This window comes from Globicephala melas, chromosome 20 (genome assembly GCF_963455315.2).
Source record: "Globicephala melas chromosome 20, mGloMel1.2, whole genome shotgun sequence".
Classification (NCBI taxonomy): Eukaryota; Metazoa; Chordata; class Mammalia; order Artiodactyla; family Delphinidae; genus Globicephala; species Globicephala melas.
In genome coordinates, this window is record NC_083333.1 from 37,259,453 (window position 1) to 37,281,475 (window position 22,023).

General features: G+C 52.4%; 1 protein-coding gene and 1 long non-coding RNA gene across 31 annotated transcripts in view; one reads left to right on the forward strand and one right to left on the reverse strand.

The window, feature by feature from the left end:
- The window catches only part of LOC115849110 (ADP-ribosylation factor 2), a 199,279-nt gene that overhangs the window by 48,948 nt on the left and 128,308 nt on the right, over positions 1–22,023 (reverse strand). Inside the window, exon 1 of one of the 29 annotated variants that reach the window (XM_060290065.1) lies at positions 2,837–3,177. The exons of the other annotated variants lie outside the window; for them this stretch is intronic. Within the exon in view, the coding sequence (XP_060146048.1) occupies positions 2,837–2,869 (33 nt within the window). The 5' untranslated portion in view covers positions 2,870–3,177. Of the gene's footprint in view, positions 1–2,836; positions 3,178–22,023 lie in introns of those variants that run through there. 29 annotated transcript variants of the gene reach the window in all.
- LOC132594101 (uncharacterized) lies at positions 1,962–20,580 on the forward strand. 2 transcript variants are annotated; one of them, XR_009560240.1, is made up of 6 exons: positions 1,962–2,259; positions 4,194–4,550; positions 7,402–7,621; positions 15,324–15,451; positions 15,689–15,972; positions 16,788–20,580. It is a non-coding gene; the product is annotated as an uncharacterized lncRNA (long non-coding RNA). The 2 variants fall into 2 exon arrangements; XR_009560239.1 differs by having other exon boundaries at positions 15,324–15,972.

Genomic DNA, 22,023 nt, shown 5'->3' on the forward strand with positions numbered 1-22,023 from the left:
CCGGACGCGCAGGCTCAGCGGCCATGGCTCACGGGCCCAGCCGCTCCGCGGCATGTGGGATCCTCCCAGACCGGGGCACAAACCCGTGTCCCCTGCATCGGCAGGCGGACTCTCAACCACTGCGCCACCAGGGAAGCCCAGGGATTATTTTTTAAATGGCAACAATAGCTGTGTTAGGAGGGTGAGACTGTAATAATTTCCCCCTCTGGTTTTCAAACTTTGTGTAATACTGCTAGATTGCTTTTATGACAAAAGCAATAAAACCAGCTCTCTCTTCGCAGAACTCACTTTCCTTTAGTCGCCCACCAGGACTTGCCTTCTCCACTCTTCACACTCAGCCAAACCCACCACTCTGAGCCACACTTGGGTCTCCCCGCGAGGAGCTGTGGCTGGTGGGTAGGTGACTCGGAGGTGGTCGGTCCCTGGCCCTCCCGTGGGGGCAGAGACAATATTTCACCTGACTCCTTGGCATCCACGCACACTCACACGCACATCATTTCTCCCTCACTGACATACGCAACCACCCTCCCATGCACACACACATTCTCACTCATACACATTCACACACACTCTCCCCCAGTTCTCTGTAACCAGTACAGTGTGAGGCCCATGGTAAGGGCCCCAGAGTGGATCCTTGCCAACCCTGGCTGAGTTGTTGAGGACAGCACCGGATTTTGGATGAACCCCACCTAGATTCAGACTTTGATACCAACAAAACCGCCTGCGCTCTCTCTCATCTGGCAGAAGTCTAGGGTGAGATTTTAGTGGCTTCAAAGATTTTCTGATAAAAGCTACCAAAGCAAAGCCTTCGAGCCACAGTACCTGACTCTGAATTCTGGCTCCACCACTCACTGGCTGGATCAGTGAGGAACAAGTTCCTTAGCCTCTCTGTGCCTCAGTAATAATTCCTACTTCCCAGGACGGTTATGAGGACTAAATGACTTAATATTTGCAAGGCAGGTAGAACACTACCCAACAAGCTGTATATGCCACGTGAATAAAGGAAAAAGCAACCATTTAATTGAAACCGCATTGGCTGCGCATTCATTCACTGCCTCTCACTCATTCAGTATGCGTTTACTGAGCACCTACTGAGTTCATTACGCCAGACAGAAAGGGCACACATCTCACCACCTAGCAGGAAACACACACACACAGCAACAGAAAAACAACACAACTGTTTTTCCTTTTAGACGAGCATCATAATTCTAAGCAGAAACTTGCACATGATTCTAAGAAAGGCCAGAGAAAGAACATTTACCTATTACCACGTAAACTCAAAAACAAAAACAAAAACCTACAGTTCAATCCTTTGAGTCCATTTAAAACGCTGAATTTGGTCTAACTAATTTGTGAATTTAGACCCAGGTTTGCTACACTCTAGTCTTTTGGAAAATATACCCGCTCAGTGCCATCTAGTCAAGCTCTCTGGATGTCTCTCCTCCTCTCTCCCTCCCCGGGTCTCCTTCATCACCCAGAAAATAATCTCTGGGTTCACCCCCAGTCCTCAGTTTAGGAGTGGGGGAGGGGCTATGGGTTCAACCAGACCAACCCTTAGTCATTTTTAAAAACCAACTTATATATATTCGGGAGAGGGAGGGAGAGAATGGAGAAAGCCTCGGTAACTAGTAATGTCTCAACTGATGAGCCGGCAGCTGTTGCATTTTTAAATCTTGGTGGTTTAACTCAAACCACTTTGTGTGCTGATATACGTATAGTTGGTTTAATAACTGATGGAAAAATGAAATTCAGTCAATCCGCACCCCTCCCCCCAATCCATTCAGTTCTTTTGAAGTTAATAGCTTGTAAAAGTGCTGAATCCAGTCAAGCTGGTGTCTGTGCTCTGGCGGTCCCCACTGACCCTGCGGAGGGTCAGGCAAGAGCCGCGCTGGCGTCCCCCGCGGCGGCGCCGAGGCCCACCCACCCCTCCCTCCGCTGCCGCCTCCTTGCCTACACCCCGCAAGCCGAACCGCTTTGGGAATCGCCCGGCACCAGGAAGTGGCAGCTGTCACTAGCGGCGGGCCCGGGTGTCGACGCCCCAGCCCTTCCCCGGGCCCCGGGGCAGACCCCGCCGCCCCAGAACTTCAGCGGACAGACTGTGGACGTGCGGTCTGACGACTTTCCTAAACTCCGGACGCAGGAATCGCGTCGCCAGAGCCCGGGCAGGAGCGAGCAGGCGCGGGGACCGACCCGCTAGTGCAAAGGCTCGGAGAGCCAGCGTCGTGCTCCTGCGGGCGAGCCGGCGGCGGCGGAGGAACGGTAACTACCGCCGGATGCTCGGTCTGCACCCCGGAGATTGCGATATTGATTCAGGGCTCGCAGGCACCGGGGACATTTATCTCCCCAGACTTGCAGGGGCAGGAAGGAGCTCCCAGGAACAGGGCGGAGGCGTGCGGAGTGGGGGACCTGATAAGACGGTGCTGGGGCGGATGGGGAACCCCTCTGCCGGGCCTCCTGTCTCGGGACCCCAGTCTACCCGGGAGGGTGGGAGGGGGAACCCTGCGTCGGTTCCCACAGCCTAGAGCGATTCCCCTCACTGAGCTGGTTACCCGGGGGGGGCTGACACCCCCCCACCCCACGCCCACCTCCCGGCAGCTTCGCCACAAAGATTTCTGTTTTCGCCAGTGTCGTCCCCCTCCTCCCCCCGCCCAATGCCGGCTCCAAAGGTCCAGAGGCAGGGAGTTGGGCTGCTCCTCAAACCCCGGCCGACCCCGGACCTGGGCACAGTTCTGCTCAGTGACATCTAGTATTCCGCATCACACCCATAGCCCACCTAGCTCTGCGCGCCCGGAGCTGCGGGCCCGCAGTGCTCGAGGGCTGACCGGTTCGCTCTTACCTTGACGAGCCGGAGCTGCAGGCGCCGTCCCATCCTCGGGCTCGCTCGGTCACCGTCCTGGATGCCTGGGTCCCTCGGACATCCCAGAGGGGCCGGCCGGCGGGCTCGGGCTCGGGCTGCGTGGGTGGGCGGCCAGCCTCCTGTGTCGCTGCGGGTGGCTGAGGCGCCCGGCTCCGCGCTCCCCGGCCCGCCGGGCTCTCGCTCTCCCCTTCCCGGGCGAGTCCGGCCGCCGCTTTCTGACTCAGCCCGGCCCGCAGCTGCCTCTCCCCCGCCGGGAGCCCGTCTAGCCCCCGCCGCCTACCCCGCGGTCCGCGCCGCTAGTCGCCTCGGCTCCCCGCCCCTTCGCCTGGGCGTCCCCTCCCCTCCGCTCCTCTCCCCTCCCCTCCGGTCCCTCCTCCGCGCCTCGCCCCTCTGCTCCCTCCCTCGCCCCGCCTCCTCTGCCCCCTGTCCTTCCCGGAGCCGGCTCCCTGCGCCCTCGCGGCGCTGACCCTCTTTTCCCCGAGCCCGGGTTTGCGGCAGTCGGCTGGGCGCGCTGGCAGCGCTGGCGGCCGCCGCAGCCCGGGGAGAAGCTGGGGGGTGGGGGGCCGGGGGCGGGAGAGGAGGCAGCTTCCCGCCTCCCGCCGGATTTCAGGCTGGGGCCTGGGGAGTCTGAGGGGACTTGGGGGGCTCAGGTGAATCTCTAAGAGCGAGGCTCTTGGAGGCTGGGGAATAGGGCAGCCCGGACTGAGCAGAGGCGCCGCGGAAAGCTGGTGAAGCTGGGAACTGCGTTCGGGCAGTTCCCGCCCTGCGGCGGACCGGAAGGTCCCCTCGCCCCCACCTCAGCAGGGCCGAGGTGTTGGTCCAGACCCCCCGCGCCTTTGGAACTGGCACGCCAGGTGCGCGCTGAGGCGCGAAAGCTCTGAGGGAGGAACCCTTCTCATTCATTCATTCATTCATTTTCTTTCATTCGTTCGTTCATCCTTCATTCATTGTACAAACTAAGCGCCTGCCCAGTTTGGTCCCGGCAAGGAGCTTAACCTGGGAACCCCAAGACCGGGGGAGATGGCGGTGCCCTGCAGGACTAGCCGGCCTCTGAACGCCGCGGAGGGGGAAAGTCGAGCGCGCATTGCGCTACGAAAGGGACAGCAGCTAGGAATCCAACAGGCTGGGCGAGGAGGAGGTCACAGCGCCCCCTCTCGGCCGAGCCCTCAGGGTAGGGTCAGCCGCCCCGCCAGGCCTCCTGGCCTCCATCCAGCCCCTCATCCCGCCCCCAGCCCTGGCAAGCAGCTCCCGCCTCCCCCAGCCCCTTAGACTTTCCCCTCCAGCTCTTCCAGGCGGACAGAACTTTTGACTTCTATCTCTTCCTTCCTTCCGCCAGAGCCGAAGGGGGAGGTAGAGAAGTGACTCTACCCCGCTGAGCCTGGGCCTGCAGCGGCAACCGCAGACCCTCCCGAGGAAGCGGGAGCGCTCCGGGCGGAGCACGCTCCCGGAGTGGTGGTCAGCCGGCTTTGCAAGGCAACTCTGAACCTAACCGCCCTGGATTCTGTGCCCTGCCGCGCCCACCTTCCACCTTCGGCCGTCTTCCTTCCACCCACTTCTCAGCACACTGAGCAAAAGCCAGCACATTCATGGGGCCAACTGATTCTTCATTTAGACAGGGAGTTTTTGTTAAGAGGTCTTGCGAGGAAGCTGGGGCGCACAGACAGGTGGTGACCGGCCCAAAGTGGCGTAACTGGTAAGCCTAGTCCGCAACCTCCTGATATTCAGCTCAAAGTGCCCGGAGGGCTGGACCCTGATGGGGTTTGGGGCTCTGAAGTGGGGGAGGGGCCGTGCCCAGGAAACCAGCTGGTCACACTGGCTTAGCCACACTGGGTAGCACTTTCTAAATGAAGCACACAGTCCGGAGTCTTTAAAAAAAACCCGTTTGGTTAGTGCCCCAGAGCTGGCGGTGCTGATCTTGGCACAGACTCATCCCAACCAATCCCAAAGAGATGGATGCACCAACCAGATTGCCAATTCATTGTTTTCAGCAAAACTTAAATGCAGTCCAGTATAGTGCAGGTTCTGGAGTCGGCCTGAATTTGAGTCTAGGCTGTTCCGCTTACAAGCTGTATAAACCTGGAAAATTATTTAACACTGCCTCAAATTTCTCATCTATAAAATGGAGGTAGGGGCTTCCCTGGTGGCAAAGTGGTTGAGTGTCTGCCTGCCGATGCAGGGGACGCGGGTTCGTGCCCCGGTCCGGGAGGATCCCACGTGCCGCGGAGATGCTGGGCCCGTGAGCCATGGCCGTTGGGCCTGCGCGTCCGGAGCCTGTGCTCTGCAGCGGGAGAGGCCACAGCAGTGAGAGGCCCGCGTACCGCAAAAAAAACAAAAACAAAAAAAAAAAATGGAGGTAGGACTACCTACCTCACAGGTTGGGTGATTTAAACAAGTTAATATTTGTAAATGGCTTGGAACAGTGCCTGGCACGTAGCAAGGGCTTAGTGAAGGTTAGCTGTAATCATCACCACCACTACCACCACCACCACCACCATCATCATCATAACCATCACCGAATGGACCAGATGCTCAAATGGGCAGAGTGGTCCCTCCCTCTAGGCAGTTTTTTATGGAAAGCTGAATTCTCGATTAGAAGGTCACAGCAGCGATGGACTGTGGAATCAGAGGAGAAGAAGCTGGCGGGTCCTAAGGGAAGTTTGCCCAGGCCCCGCAGAGCCCTTTCTCCCCAGCCCTGCTTGACCTTGGAGCTGGCTCTCCAAGGACCAGACAGCTCCAGATTTCCAGATTCTGTTTCTCTCTGCTTAATAAACACCATTTCCCCTTTCGGAGCCCCTTTGTTCTCTCCTTGAGGTGATCTTTAAATATGCTAATGCCATCGATCAGGCTGTAATCAAGTCTTGCGCTTCCGGCCTTTTTGGCCTGGGATTCAGACCTTCTCTCGCTAAAAGGGCATCTACAGATGGCACATTTCATCCCCCTTTCTCTCCCCATCCAGTTGATTGTGTTGATTTCACTGACCTAACCTCCACACTGCCCCCACCCCTGGGCAGGAGAAGGGGGCCTCCTGTATCACTCCATGACCTACTTATTTATAGTTTTGGCCTTGACCACCTCAGGGGGGTTATGAAAGCCTCAGGTTTAACACTCCTTCTGTAAAAGGATTTCACGTCCCCTTTCATTTGTCCTGAAATTGCTTCCTTCCACCTTCAGGCGCCTTCGCTGCCCTTCCCCCCCATCAACCCCAGCCGCTCCAGCCAACCAGCCCTGATGGCTCAGGACGGTCTCCTTAGCAACCTCTCCAACCCTCCTCAGGACCACCTTCTGCTCCATCCCAGCCAGACCCTTCCCAAACTCTCTTCGGACCCCTCCCTTGCCCTCTCCTTTTCCTGTCCAAGCCCAGACCGGAGTCAGCTTTCATCCATTGAATCTGCCAGATTTGGAAGAAAAGAGAAATAATGAGGAATCCAAACAGGACTAAAAGACAATGCCACGTCTTTCCAAACAGTAGGAGAAACAGATATGAGAATAAGTCGTGATGGGTGGGACCCAGCGAGGGAGGGCTGAGTATGTCCCCTCTGCCATTGGCTTAACCATGGGCATCCCAGTGAGGTCGATGGTCTGGAACTGTATTTCTCAGACCACTTGTGATGAAGAACCAGTTCTTGATTTTTAAATTTCTAATCTGTTGCAGAATGATACCATTGCAAAATATAGTGGGAATGAATTATTAAAAATAAAGACATACAAGCCTAATATTCAGAACATAAGAGCTCAGTAACTGTAATCTATTACAGTTTCTGATCTCATGACTTAAAAATTAAATCAAGCAAAAGCAAGAAAAAGAATAAAGACATACAAAAGAAAAGCTCAATTTTTAAAATTATTAGATCCAATGAACCTAAAACTACTCTAAAATTGCTTAAATTTTTTTACATGCTTACTCTATTTCTGCACCTACCTTGTTACAACTGGCAACAAATAGTTTGCAGGCAGATCATACTTGGATAGCACTAGAATGCTTCTGAAAATGGCCTCACGGAGGGAGAAGCTTATAAAATCGCATGAACATCGTGGGAGATGGTGTTAATTACTCAATTCATCTGTGTCTTCATCCAACAAACATTTAATGAGCAGCAACTATATGCCAGTCACCACTGGACGCTGAAGCTAATAAAGATTAATATAAACAGGGCCTTAGCCCTCAAGATATTCAGACTGGAAGGGGAGACAGCCACTCTAATGAATAATTGAAAGCTAGTGAAATTAGGTCAGTAATAAACCAGGCATGGTGAGCATGGAGGGAGACATATTAATTCTGCTCGGGGCCAATGGGGAAGTGATATTGTGCTGGGGTCTGGAAGGTAAGTGATCACTTACCAGGTAAGTGATATGGTGCTGGGGTCTGCAAGCAGAGAGGCAGACGTTCAATTCCATGTAGGCTACTGGCACTCAGTAAATGAGCTAATTCATGTAAAGTGCTTAGTGCAGTGCCTGGCTCAGAGCGAGTGCTTCAAAAGTCTTAGCTGTTTTTATTATTAAAATCTTATAAATTATTGTCATCATCCTGATCTTCATCCACCTAGATCTACCCGGCACTTGTCATACCACAAGGCTTGTGGGATCTTAGTTTCCGGACCAGGGATCGAACTCGCACTCCCTGCAGTGGAAGTTTGGAGTCCTAACCACTGGACTGCCAGGGAAGTCCCAGGAGTTGGATATTGAAGGAAGTGGATGTGGACAGATGAAGAGAGAAGGAGACCTTCAAGGCAGGAGCGTCCGTTAGAGATACAGCCAGAGGCACAGGTATGGAACAGGGGAGGAGACTGGTCTGATGGGGACAGGTGATGCGGGTGCAGTGACTGGGTGATACTATTCATTCCCTCGTTTAGAACAACAGATAATAACAGTACGAATTAGGATGTGGGGAGCAGTTTTTGCCACACAGCTCTTTCACGAACATTTTCTCATTTAATCCTTGTAACAACCCTGCGGAGGAGGTATTAATAGCCTCACTTTACGGATGAGTTCAGAGGTTGATAGCTTGCCCGGGGTCACACGGCAGGATTCCAGCCCCATGACCTCAGCTCCTGTTCAGGTATTTCCCAGTGTACTGTGGAGGGGTGACCTGAGCCTAGACCCGCAGGGAGCTGTGATATCACCTAGAGGAGGCCCCGGCTCCAGAAATATGACGTTCTAGGACCAGTCTTTCCCCAGTGGACAGACAAAAGGGAGGAGCAAAGGCAAGCTACACGACACAGCCTGACCGCAGACACTGTCTGCTAGGTGGGCCGCTAGGTCACAGAGGCTCATCAGGTGACCTACCCGCTCCTCCTCCCAAGACTGAGTCTGTATCAATCAAGGGCAAATGTGCTTACCTTGGCCACAATTACCATATTTTTGCAAGCATTAAGTGTGGCCAAGAGGGCCATTGAAGTTGTTTGTCTTTAAAAGAACTTTTTTTTTTTAAGATTTTTTTTATGTGGACCATTTTTAAAGTCTTTATTGAATTTGTTACAATATTGTTTATGTTTTTTGGTTTTTTGGCCCCGAGGCATGTGGGATCTTAGCTCCCGGACCAAGGATCAAACCCACACCCCTGCATTGGAGGGCAAAGTCTTAACCTCTGGACTGCCAGGGAAATCCCTAAAAGAACTTTTTTTTTTTTAACATCTTTATTGGGGTATAATTGCTCCGCAATGGTGTGTTAGTTTCTGCTTTATAACAAAGTGAATCAGCTACACATATACACATGTTCCCATATCTCTTCCCTCTTGCGTCTCCCTCCCCCCGCTAAAAGAACTTTTGAAAGGTGCACTGAAATAAGAAGTGTTGACACCCTGGGAACATTCTGGACGTGAAAACAGATCAGAGGCATCAGTCAGAAGTGTGGAGTCGAAAGGAAGGGCACATACTCACATATCTTTACAGAGAAGTAGCATCCCTTTAGCCTAGACCAGTGGTTCTCAGCTGGGAGCGCTTCTGTCTCCCATAGGATGTTTGGCAAAGACTAGAGACATTTTTGGTTTCACAACTGAGGGAAAGCTACTGACATTTCGTGGGTAGAGGCCTGGTATGCCACTACACATCCTACAAAGTGCAAGACAGCCTCCACAGCATAGAATTATCTCTTTCAACACACCCACAGTGCTGAGGTAGGGGCACTGAAACCTAGACAAGAGTTTGGTACCATGGACAGCAGAAACCCTGGCTTTCCATGGGGCTACGATCCAAACCCAGACATTCTATTCTGTCTGAGAATCACCAGAGAGCAAGGGTTTCCCACTCTACCCTTCCTGAATTCCATCATTTCCAAAACACTGAGGCCCCAGGGAAAACACTGGGGTAACACCAATGGTGGGGGCATCCTGCTTAAGGCCACCCAGCTGGTAGTTGGTAAAGCCAGGACTTGAGAGGACTCTGGGGTCTTCGTGAATGTTCCTCGTCCCGCCACCAGGTTAGCACCCTGCCCGCCCTCCCCTCCACCTCTTTTATAGGTATAGTTTGTCCCTTTTTTCCTATTCATAAAATCCCATTTATAACTCAGAGTGTTCTCATAGAAACCTGCTGGTCTAATAAGTAAGGTGCTATTATTTCCATTTTACAGATCACTAATTGAAGTCTAGAGGTTAAATATACAATGTTATCTGTTTCACTGAAGAGCTATGAGTTCCTGGAGGGCAGACTTTCCCCATTCATCTCAACAGTCTCAGCCTCTGGCAAAGTCCTGTGTCTCAGGAGATGCTAAAGGAAATGTTTTCAGTTAATGGTCAGTTTTACAAGTGGATTAGACCCCAGGCTCCTGCCTCCAGGGCAGAAGACTCTGTAGGCATCCATATTCTTCAGGGTCCTTCACATCACTGGTGAGGCACCCCCTCTTCTGGGGTTTGACCTCACCGCCCCCCCGCCCCCTGCAAACAGACAGTTACAGCTTCTTGGTGGGAAACCACAGAACTGAACCTCTGTCTGGCCTTTTCACTCTCTCCCGCCTCTTCCCTTAGAGGCTCAGGACTGAACAGATTCTCCCTCAAGGTCCCTGGGAATGTCTTCACTGCCCCCAGAGAAGCCCACAAAAACTGACCACCCTGACTTTCACTGGCCACTTACAATTCATAGAACAAGACAAAGAGAGACTTATCAACCAACTGCAATATGCGGACCTCATTTGGACCCTGATTCTAACAAACTATAAACAAACAAAAACCCTATAAATAAACAACTGGAAATACGAATTCTGATTAGATATTTTAAAGTGTAATAATGGCATTGTGGTTATATACTTAAAATGAGTCCTAATCTTTTAGGGACACAAACTGAAATAGTTACAGGTGAAATGACATGATGTCTGGGATTTGCTTTGAAGTAATACAGGAAGGGAGAAAACAGGTGGGGATAGTGACGAAACAAGGCTGGCCATGAGTTGTTAATGATTGAATCTGGGTGATGGGCTCATGGGAGGTTATGGTAACATTTTGTCTATTTTTATATAAATTTATTTATTTAGTTTTTATTTATTTTTGGCTGCGTTGGGTCTTCGTTGCTGCATGCAGGCTTTCTCTAGTTACAGAGAGTGGGGGTTACTCTTCGTTGTGGTGCGTGGGCTTCTCATTGCGGTGGCTTCTCTTGTCGCGGAGCACGGGCTCTAGGCATGCGGGCTTCCGTAGGGTGGCTCGCAGGCTCCAGAGCGTAGGCTCAGTAACTGTGGCACGCGGGCTTAGGTGCTCCGCGGCATGTGGGATCTTCCCGGACCAGGGATCGAACCTGTGTCCCCTGCATTGGCAGGCGGATCCTTAATCCCTGGACCACCAGGGAAGTCCTTGTCTATTTTTATGTATTTAAAGTTTCACAGCACGTTAGAGCTGTCTGAGACCTCTCAGGGAGTGTATTGGCCAGGGTTTCCAAATCATTTTCTGTGCAAACCCAAGATTTTAAAAAGATTCTCCAAGGAGTGATGCTGGAGATGGGGTGGGGGGAGAAAGTGGTGCTAAGGAGACTGGCTAGGGGGCTCTCAGGCTGCACTTCTGTTTGAACCAGTTTTAGATACTGGAGTTCTACGGGAGATCTCATTTTGGGAAAAGGGTTCTGCCCAGGAGAGAAGAAATTTTTCCAAGACCAGCTGTGTCGGGGGCAGAGCTGGACACAGCCCAGTCTCCTGCCTCTCAGCCTCCTGTGCTCCGCACTGTACCACACAGCCTTCCTCAGGCCCAGCTGATGCCCCACAGCCCCTGTGAGACTCGGGAGGACCTGAGGCTTAGGTTTAGGGAGCCACAGCTGAGCTGGGGGTCGGGCCATGCCACCCCTGACCTGAGGTGCCTATGGTATGCAGCCTCCACGGGCCGCTCATTGCCTGATTTCCAAAGCGAGGCCTGTGGCTCAGAACCAGCCTCAGCTTTGCTGGCTGCCATCTGGCCAAGCCCCCGTGGCTCAGCTGGGTGGGAGCCAGCACCTCCAGTCAGGCCTGAGCCAAAGAAGTGCTGACCAGGGCTCAATCCACTGCACACACAGCAGCAGCTTGTTCCGGAAGAAGGTCTCATGCTCGCTCCTTCCCGAGTCCCTACTGCACGAGAGGACTGGCCTGAGGCTGGCCAGATGTTTCCATCCCGATGTGGTCAGGGGAAAGGGGTGACAAAGGCTGAAGGTCTTGGGTCCTACCGGCAGGCCACGTGGGAGAGAAGCACAGAGGGCTCCTGAGTCACGAGGCAGAAGAGGGGAGGAAGAGGGGAAATTGCCTGTGAGACAGGTAGGTGATCCTTTCACAGGAAACAGAGCCTGGTAGGGCTCGGGAGGGCACAAAGGAAGAGCAGGGGTGTCAGAGATGAAGGAGGCCATGGTGGCTGTGCAAGCGATCTCCCAACTGCCCCTCTACACCCACCCTCCACCTTTCCCTACCTGCCGTGCACTCCAGGGCTGACTGGTGTGAAGTGCACCAATGGGCTTCCTCACCCTCCCACTTCCAGTTGGATTTAGCCAATAGGAAGCCCCGGCTGAAGATGAGAGGAAGGGAGGAGCGTGAGCTGGGGTATTTAACCCACCAGCTCTCTCCCTGTGGGGAGGCCATGGGCTAGCTATGTCCCTTGACTGAGGGTCCCCAAGCTCTCATGGCAGCCTCTCTCCATGACTCTCCTTCAGCGTTCTGGTAACCTTCCCCTGTCCCCCAAGATACTGCATGTGGTTAACTACAGGAAACCCTGTGCTTCCCCCCTTTTGTGCAAAGTTTTGTAAACAGTCCGTTTAATAAACCCGTCATTTATTTCCCTGCTAAGCCCTTGATCGATGCAGGCTGCTCAGAAGCTGAGTTTGCAAACTGATTGCACAATGAGTCTTTTTCTGCATGTAACCCTAGTGAACTGGAGGGATGGTGAGGCCTCCCCAGGGGGCCTGACTGGACCCAGAGGGCAAAGGGTGAAGGAGGGATGTGAGACAACCCAAAACAAATGAGCAGAGACCCCAGCACAGGGCATCCAACTGGAGGTGTGGTTGGTAGAGGTGTCAGAAGGAGAACTGAGGGTCTCCCCAAGCCTCACTGGAAGGATATTGTCATGGGGCAGGGGAGGGCAAGAGGCGGAGGGGTCCAGTACAAAAAGCAGCAAGACCAGGCTCTGCCCATTCCTCTCCAGCTGTGCTGAAGAAGACAGCTATGCACTACCCCACTGCAGCGGTGCTCTAGGGGTCTGGGCCCATGGCTGCTGAATTCCCAAGGATGAGCCCCTCTCACCGGACAAGGAACTTCTGCCCAACCTACCTTCCCCGCCTTGCTCTGGGTCCTCCCCTGTAAACATCCTGAGGGAGCCGGAATGAATCCTGGACACTGCCAAGCTCCCTGCTTTGGCACTTTTCCTCAAGCTCTGCTGGCTGCCTGGAGTGCCCTGACCCTCTCTAGGACAGCTAGACTCTCTCCTGGACTGCCACTCCAGGCCACTTCTCTCCTCCATCAGTTCCCATCTTACATAGGGTTGTGTCCCCAGACTTGCCTCTCAGCATTGGCCCAGCCATTTACTTGCTGTGTGATTTTAGGCAAGTCACACTTCTTCTCTGGATCTTAGTTTCCTTGTTTATGAAAGGGTAGTGGTGGCAGGTGGTATATTAAGGTACCACTCCTGTCCCTTTCAGACTTGTATAAATCCATGGATCTATGTCTTTTGTCCCACTGATGATGCAAGAGAGGAGAGCATACTTCACTCATTCATCCTTGTATTCCCCACGGCACCTAGCAGAGGGCCCAGCTGGTAAGGGTTGGACGGATGGATGGGTAGGTAGGTGGGTGGGTGGGTGGATGGATGATAAATCTCCCCGTAGTGGAGAAAGGCAATTCATTCCACGGCCCTAAAGTGACAGAAATGTCTCCTGAGAACTTCCTACCACCTCTGCTCACCTCCTGACTAATCCAGCACGTTCTCGTTTGTAACCTCTCCTGTGCAGACCCTCCCTTGAAAGGTGCATTGGGAACAAGCAATAATCGTTATCCTTTGAAGGAACACAAGACGATCGACCATAGTTACTTCTGGGGTGTGAGCTTGGGTGGCTTGGGAGAAAGAAAAAGTATTCATTGTATTCTCTCTGGATTATTTTTAAATCCATGAGTTACTTTTATAATATAACACAAATCTTTTTGAAAAAAAGTCATAATTTTTTTGACTTAAAAAAAATTTTTTAAGTCATGATAATTATTTGTTTTGCTTCCAGTGAGGGGAACTGGGTAGCTGATGATTGAGGCAGGGGTGGGGAGCAGGGAGGAGACTCATTTGTCAGTTTAAATCCATTGGTACCTTTGGACTTTCGTACCATGTGCGTTCACCATCTATTAAAAGATAAATACAAATTTAAGAAATCACTAACCCATGTATAGATATTCTCACAGAGAAATGAGGCACTTCTACATGCAATAGCTCACTTAATCCTCACCACAACCCTAGGTAGCCATGATTATCCCTATTTTCAGATGAGGAAACCAAGACGCACAGAGGATTGAAGGTTTGCCCAAGTTCCTTAGTTGGTGTGACGTAGCATTGAGACTCACACTATGGGTCTCTAGCCCTAACGTAGGCTGCCAGTGAGGCTCAGTTTGCCAAATATACTTCCATTACAGAAAAACAAACTGGCATTTTGATGTATGACTCAGTCTCTGGAAGGTTTGTTTATCGTGAGTCAGTCCCACCGAGCTCTGTCCCATTGGAGACGGCTAAAATAACAAAGTTCCCAGCGCTGCAAAGTTGAGGCTGAGACACAGGGCTGAGGCGACCCCACCAAACCGCAGACACGGGGCACCCCCCAGGCCACCTGTCACACGTCAGCTCCTCATCTGGACTCTGGAAACTTTACCTTAAACCTCACCCCCTCTAGGAAGCCTTCACCAGCACCCCAGGCCAGCTCTTTGGTCTTCTCCTGGCCGCTCAAAACACCCCTGTCGAGAGTCTGCTTTCCCTGCTCCACCCTCGGCTCTATGCCTTGTGGACAAGTCCACTCCGGCGCACCTAGCCCTGGGCCCAGCATGCAGCAGGAACTCTAGATACTTGTCAAATGAATGAATAAACCAGTGGCCAGGCCCCTGCTCCTGCCAGGTCACCCTACTTGTCTCCTTTTCTAGCCTGTGCTGATCGCAGGTACACAGGGGTGTAGGTACACAGGAGGTGGGCCCAGGTGACCCCTGAGGACGCTGCTCGCAGACTCCAAGTCTATCTCAGGCCGAGAACGTGGCTCATGGGGTCCGTGAGTGAGTGTTCGTCCCTCCCAGGCTGCCCAGCCCCCAGCTCTGATTTCCCACAAGGCCCACGGACTTGGGGAGGGGGGCGCTCTGGTGCGTGGATGAGCCACTGGCACCCCCGTTCCCAGGGTGGCTGAGCTCTGGCGGGGGTGGAGTGTGGCTGGCAGTGGAGGGGGAAGGGGCTGTGGGAAGCCTCAAGTGACTACCTGAGCAGCGTCGCGTCTGATATTAACTGTGCCCAAATTGCTCGTTTCTGCGTCTTCGCCTTCTCTCATCTCTCCCTCTCCACATCCCTGACTCGCCTCTCCGACCTCCTGAGCTGAGCCACTTCTCCCAGAATGACAGGAGGAGACGAGGCAGAAGGAGACTGAGTTCCATTCTCTCTGGAGCTTGTTCAGATTCCCTCTTGCTCGCGCCCTGACACCGCGCCCCCGCCCACCGTCCCTCCAACATCCCCTCCCCATGGGGCACCACCCGTCTTCCATCCTTCCCTCCTGGCTTCCCCGCCCCCACCCCAACTCAGCAGCGGGATTTCTGCTCCCCCCCGCGAATTTCAGCGTTCCGAAATCCTGGGAAAGCCCAGTCCCACTAATGAGCTAAAGCTGACCTGGTCTCCAAGCCGAGGCTGCTGCATTTATTAACCCCTCGCTCCAGCAGGGCCGTCGTTGACTTCCCAGACACTTTCTCATCATTATTCCAATGCAGCCCTTTATTAGGCACCTGCTGTGGACGAGACATTTACAGGGGGAGGGGCTGGGTGGGTGGCTGGGGACACGCCCTCTTCCTCCTGGATTTATAATCTTGCAGGAACAGCTGCAACCTGTGTGAGAGAAGAGGTCGCCCCTGTGAAGCCGACAGAACTGCAGTCTGGTCTGGGTCTTGCCGCCAGCCAGCCCTGTGACCTCGAGCTTGTCCCTTCCTCTCTCTGGACTTTGGTAATTCTATTTGTAAAATAAGGAGTTCAACTAGGTCGGCATTTTCTAAACTGTGGTTTTGCAATCCATTACAAGATGGTGAAATAAATTTAGTGAGTCAGAACCAGAATTCAAAAAAAAAAGGAAAGCAACTATATCAGAATCAGAGCATTGCACATAGTAGAGATAAGTAGTACATAAAGAAATGAGGGGACTTCCCTGGTGGCACAGTGGTTAAGAATCTGCCTGCCAATGCAGGGGACACGGGTTCGATCCCTGGTCCGGGAAGATCCCACATGCCGCAGAGCAACTAAGCCCACACGCCACAACTACTGAGCCTGCACTCTAGAGCCTGCAAGCCGCAACTACTGAAACTGGCGCGCCCTACAGCCCACGCTCCGAAAGAAGAGAAGCCACCGCAATGAGAAGCCTGCGCACTGCAACGAAGAGTAGCCCTCGCTTGCCACGACTAGAGAGAGTCTGCATGCAGCAATGAATACCCAATGCAACCAAAAGAAAAGAAAAGAAAAAAAAAGACATGGGTATGTGTACATGTGTGTATTTTGTATCTGTGTGTGTTTACATGTGTCTATAGTTGAGTGTATACATGTATTCATTGTGTGCATATGTGCACTTATGTATGTTTTATGAGTCACAACATGGAGCGGATTTCTTATAATGGTTCACAGTCAAAGTACTTTGGGAAATGCTGGTGTAGATGGTCCCTAAGGCTCTTCTGTCTCTAATACATGGTTCCAAATGCCGGTGGACGAGGGACCCTGAGGGACTCATTTTCGCCATGGGACAGGGAACGCCTTCACAAAAGGCATTTGTACTTTCAAAAATGGGTAGGGTTTCCACCAACCGAGAAATGTGGTGTGGGGACAGAGGGGAGAAGGGGAAATGGCATTCCAGGCAGAGGCACCATTGTGAACAAAGGCCCAGTGGTGGGACTCTGCTTGGTCTGCTCCAGGGAGTCCTGTGACACTGGAGCAGAGCGTGACTGGGAGGTCCTGAGGTTAGACAGGTGGGCTGGGGCCACAGCTGGTGGAGGCCCCTGGCTTCCACATGGGGGCTTCTCATATGGGGTGGTGGGGAACCAGGCGAGGCTTTCAGTATCCTAACAGCCCCATGAGGGACCCCAAGACTCCATGCTCCTCCTCTTCCAGGAAAGGACTTTATAGGCTGATTTATACTAAGATGTGACTGACTGATAAGACTTCATGAACAAGCTGTTTTATGGGGATAGGTGTTTTACTGTTGGCAAGTGGCTCTAAGACAGAGGGATTTTAGAATTTTTAGCTCTGGACAGGACTTTAAAGGTAATGTTAAAGTTGTTTTGTTTTTCTCCCTCCAGGGGAAAAATTAGGGGCAGGCGCTGTGCCCTGGAACCCTGGGCAATCCTCAGCTGACCTTGTGCGAAGAGTCCTTGAGCCCAGGAGGAAGTAGAGAAGTTAAAACAGACGGGCCAAGCAGGAGGGGCTGGGGCTGCTGCGCCCCCAGTCAGCAAGACTCAACCTTGACTTGCTTTGTGCCTTCAGATCTGGAAAAGCCTCCTGTGGGGACCATGCTGACAGCTTTCACTCTTGCCCATGGACCACAGTACAGGAGGCTGCAGACTTGCCTGATGGTCCCTGAGGGAGTTTGCACGTTGAGGTGTTGGCATTTCAGGAGCTTGATGTTTCTGAGGACATTTGGGACAAAATACTGGAAACCGTGAGTCCATGATATCTGAAAATCCAATACATAAACAGATGGATTCATTTAATCCCTCCTTCTGCAAATGAGGAAACAGCAAACCGGAGAGAAGGCACCAGGCCAAGGTGACACAGTGGGTTAGAACCCATTCTTGGTCCACTGAATGGTGGTGTCTGCTGGGGGGTGCGTGGGAGTGTGAGGGTGTAGGAAGAGGTGGTATTTCAGAAGGCCAACTAACGAGTCCTCTGGGAAGGTAGCTGCCTGCTCAAAAAGCCTGCACACTTAAAATAAAACAGCTCAGCCTGGCTCCCCTCCGTCAAAGAAGGCGGCCCCGCCCCTGCCCTGCTGGCTAATTCCTTGGCAGTCACATTAGTTAAAACTGGGTTAACCCTTGACACCCGGCCCAGCTCCAGGGAAGGACCCAGACCCCAGTCTCACTCCCTCCATGGCCCCAGCAGAGATAGAATGTTAAACAAGGAAAGGTGAACCCACAAGCTAACTATTTTTAGTCCAAGAATTGGTTGCCAGGGACATTAAGCTCATTCCCTGCTGTATATCAGGGAAGCGACAGTGAAGATGTTTGCAAGGGTCTAATTGCGGAGATTTATGGTAAAATGCAGCTCATCAGCTCCATGCCCGGGTTCAATCTCCCAGCTCTGGGAATCTGAGCTATTTGCTGATTGCTTGGGTGGAGGGGAAGGGAGTGGGGTGCAGAAGGGGCAGGCGCTGTGCCCTGGAACCCTGGGCAATCCTCAGCTGACCTTGTGCGAAGAGTCCTTGAGCCCAGGAGGAAGTAGAGAAGTTAAAACAGACGGGCCAAGCAGGAGGGGCTGGGGCTGCTGCGCCCCCAGTCAGCAAGACTCAACCTTGACTTGCTTTGTGCCTTCAGATCTGGAAAAGCCTCCTGTGGGGACCATGCTGACAGCTTTCACTCTTGCCCATGGACCACAGTACAGGAGGCTGCAGACTTGGGTTATAGCAGGATGGGTCAGTTAGACAGAAGGAGGACCCCCTTGACATGAGAGTGATTGATGCGGGCAGAGGCAACAACGTCTGGTCTTGGTGCTGGTTGTTCTTCTGCCAAAATGAGGGGGGGCGAGGAGAGCAAACACCTAGCAGAGCCTACTCTGTGCCAGGCACACTGGGGGCACCTGGACAGAATCTTATTTAATCCTCTGCAGAGGAGGACTGTGTCCACTGCACATTGCATAGATAAGGAAACTGAGGCTCAGGTGAAGAGAGTAACCTAAGGTCACATGGCAGCCAGAGGAGCAAAACTGGAATTTTTAAAAAAATTTTATTTATTTATCTATTTATTTTTATATTGAATTTTTGGCTGAGTTGGGTCTTCGTTGTTGCGCGCTGGGTTTCTCTAGTTACAGTGAGCGGGGGCTACTCTTTGTTGCGGTGCGTGGGCTTCTCATTGAGGTGGCTTCTCTTGTTGCGGAGCATGGGCTCTAGGCACATGGGCTTCAGTAGTTGTGGCACGTGGGCTCAGTAGTTGTGGCTTGCGGGCTCTAGAGCGCACGCTCAGTAGATGTGGCTCACGGGCTTAGCTGCTCCGCGGCATGCGGGATCCTCCCAGGCCAGGGCTCGAAACCATGTCCCCTGCATTGGCAGGCGGATTCCCAACCACTGCACCACCAGGGAAGCCCGCAAAACTGGAATTTTAAGCAGAATGTTTTCAACTCCAGAGCTCTGCTTACTGACCTAGGATCCTAGGAGCTGGAAGGAGGGGGTCCTTTCCCCCTTTGTTCCTCCATACCTGGAATTCTGGGGCAAAAAGACATCCATCCAACCATCCACTCAACAAATGTACCAAGTGCTGCAGCAAGCCTCTGGAATATAGAAAGAGAACATGGCGTCTGCCCACAAGGAGCCCACGTGGAGAGGTCGTTTCATCTAGCCCCCTGCCTCTCCTCATCCTCTCCAAAGAGGGCACTCTGCATCGCAAACAGCTCAATAAAGGAAGGGCTGCGCACTTCCCTGTGTCAGGAAGTTTTAGGAAGCTTCTGTCATCCCAGGTAAGGGGTAGGGGAAGGACGGCTTGGACTCTCGGTATCTTGGGGGAAGACTGGACTCAGGCCTACTTTCCTTATTTAGAAACGTGGACTAATGATGCAGAACCACCTTATGGGAAAGCGAAGTGAGAAAAGGAAGGTTGAACGCCGCTGGCCATGGGTTCAACTTTCCTGAGACGAGCTAAAGTTGGGTTGATCATTATAGCAAAACTCTGTGATCAGGCATCCAGGTATATGGTTATTCTTTACAATTATTTTAAGTTGTATGTGTATATATATATGTATATATATATATATATTTTTAATAGCTACCACAGAGCTTGCATATGATGCAGAAATCAAAAGGTGCACAGGATATAGCCTGAAAATTTCCTTCCCTTCCCTGCTCTCAGCCTCCTAATTCCTCTTTCCAGAGGCTCCACGGTTATCAGTTTCCTGACAGAGATCACCTGTCTATCTACATAAACAAGCAATTATGGCTGTATATTCTTTTTGTTTCAAACATGATTTTTTTTCATACAAACATGATTTTCTATACCTTGCTTTCTTCCACTTAATTTATCTTGCAGATTGTTCCAAATCAGCCCATAAAGAGTGTCCCCATTCATTCCTTTTCCTGGCTGCATAATATTCCATGTGTTAGATGAACCATGGTCTACTTATCTTGTCCCCAGTGATGGACATCTAGATGTTTCTCATTTTTGGCTCTTATCAGCAGTGCTGCCAAAAAATAACCTTGTTCATAAATCTTTTGGCATTTATAAGAGTATATCTACAGGATAGATTTCATGTCCATGGCCCATGAACGTGTGCATTTATAATTTTGATACTTGCCAAATGTATAATTTTGATTATTGCCAAATCATCCTCCAGATAGATTGCAAAATTTACACTGTCTTAGGGTGGGTTTTCCCAGAGGCAGATCCTGGGCTAAGGATTTAGAGCAGGTAGTTTATTTGGGGGGTGATCCCAGGAAGCTCTAGTAGGGGAGTGGGGAAGGAAGCTGAGCACGTAACCCCAGTGGTGACTGGAGCTTAATCCCACGGAGGAAACTGGGGAGCCTGTGTGGGGTGCGTGCCTCAGCGTTATCCTAGTGGGGGTGTGAGGGTAAGATTCCTCCAGAGACATGGGTGTCCTGTTGCCCTACTCCTTCACCAAAGGCACGTGGCTCTTCTGCAAGCCCAGTCCCCTTTCCCTTAATACCCCTCCCCTCACCCCACCCTGCTGCCCTACCCCAGGCTGACACCTGATCATCTGCCCCTGCAGGATCCCTCCCAGCTGCTGAGCCCTAGAAAAGGTCCAGAAGCATGTCTGGGGTAACTCGATGCTAAGCTCCCTAAAAGGAAACTACCTCTGGCGCTTCCGTTGTGCCCCGTTCCCACCTCCAGGCATCAGTACAAAAAGTACCCACTCCAGGGCTTCCCTGGTGGCGCAGTGGTTGAGAGTCCGCCTGCCGATGCAGGGGACACGGGTTCATGCCCCGGTCCGGGAGGATCCCACGTGCCGCGGAGCGGCTGGGCCCGTGAGCCATGGCCGCTGAGCCTGCGCGTCCGGAGCCTGTGCTCCGCAACGGGAGAGGCCACAACAGGGAGAGGCCCGCGTACCGCAAAAAAAAAAAAAAAAAGGAACAGAGTAAAGTGGTATGTGAGCATCATGGGGCACACACTGGTTAATTCTCCCTGAGCGGGGAGTAGAGAAACACCACAGAGAAACTGAGGGCATCTGAAGTGGGTTTCAATGGATAGGTAGGAGTTTTCCAGAGGGACCTCAATGATCCTTTCAGTAAGTCCAGCGCCAAAATTCTATTCCCCAGGCCACCTCAGCATTTCCAAACTGCATCCCACAAACTCTAGTATCTTCAAGATGTAAATTCAGTGCCCTCAGGGGGAAAAAAATGTTTCCATGATGGAAGAGGTTTGGGAAGCAAAGAGTTCAAATTAAACAGTCTCCCTTGCTATGGGACTCCTCAGACCCTTTACTGTACTCACTTCATTGTGAACGTCTGGGGAGGGGAGAGAGACTAAGGATTTCCCTTCCTCCCTCTCCTCATCTTGAAGAGTTCCATGGAATCCAGTTGGAAAGGTTCTCCTGGAGATTTCCAGGTGAGCGCGGACTCCGGCACTCCACGGAGGCCTGGGCTGGCTCCCAGCCCCTGCCTACCATGCACATGATGCAGCTGACTATCCATCCATCCAGACAGGCCTTTACAAGCCCAGTATCTCCAGAGGGCTCTCGGCCTGCTTCCCTCCCCACCTACAGCCAGGCCGGAGGCCCCATGCATGCTAAACAGGCCTGCCCCTCAGTACAGTCCCAGGATGGAGAGCTGCGGGGTAGCTGGAAAGCCGAGGAGGAAGGCAAAAGCATCTTTCACCAGCCAGGCCTGTGTCTGGCAGCTGCTGTCCCTGGCCCCTCGCTGCACCTGGCCGTGGGGCATTTCTGATTCTACTGGGCAGCACAGGGCCTCTGGAGCGAAGGTCTCGTACCTGGAAGCCCCATCTTGCCTCAAGGGAGAGCAGAGCTGGACAGGAAGGGGACTCCAGACCAGGGGAACACAGACTAATGCCACATTCTCTCCTTCTCTCTTCCTTACCTCCTTCCCTCCTCCTTCCCACCTCCCTCCTACCTCCCTCCTCCCTCCTTCTCTTCTTTCCCTCCATCTAACCATATCCATCTACCCATCCAGTTCAAAGTGCTTCAAGCCCCTGTTCTGTACTAGTCACTGTGGGATTCACCAGACGTCTATTGCTGATAAAGGATTCCTTCCTGCTCCCAGGGAGGAAAGGAAAGAATCCTTTCTTTCTCCTCCCTCTATTCCTTTCTTTTGCCTTTCCCCCTTCCTTCTTTCCCTTCCCTTCTCCCTCCTTTCCTTCCTCT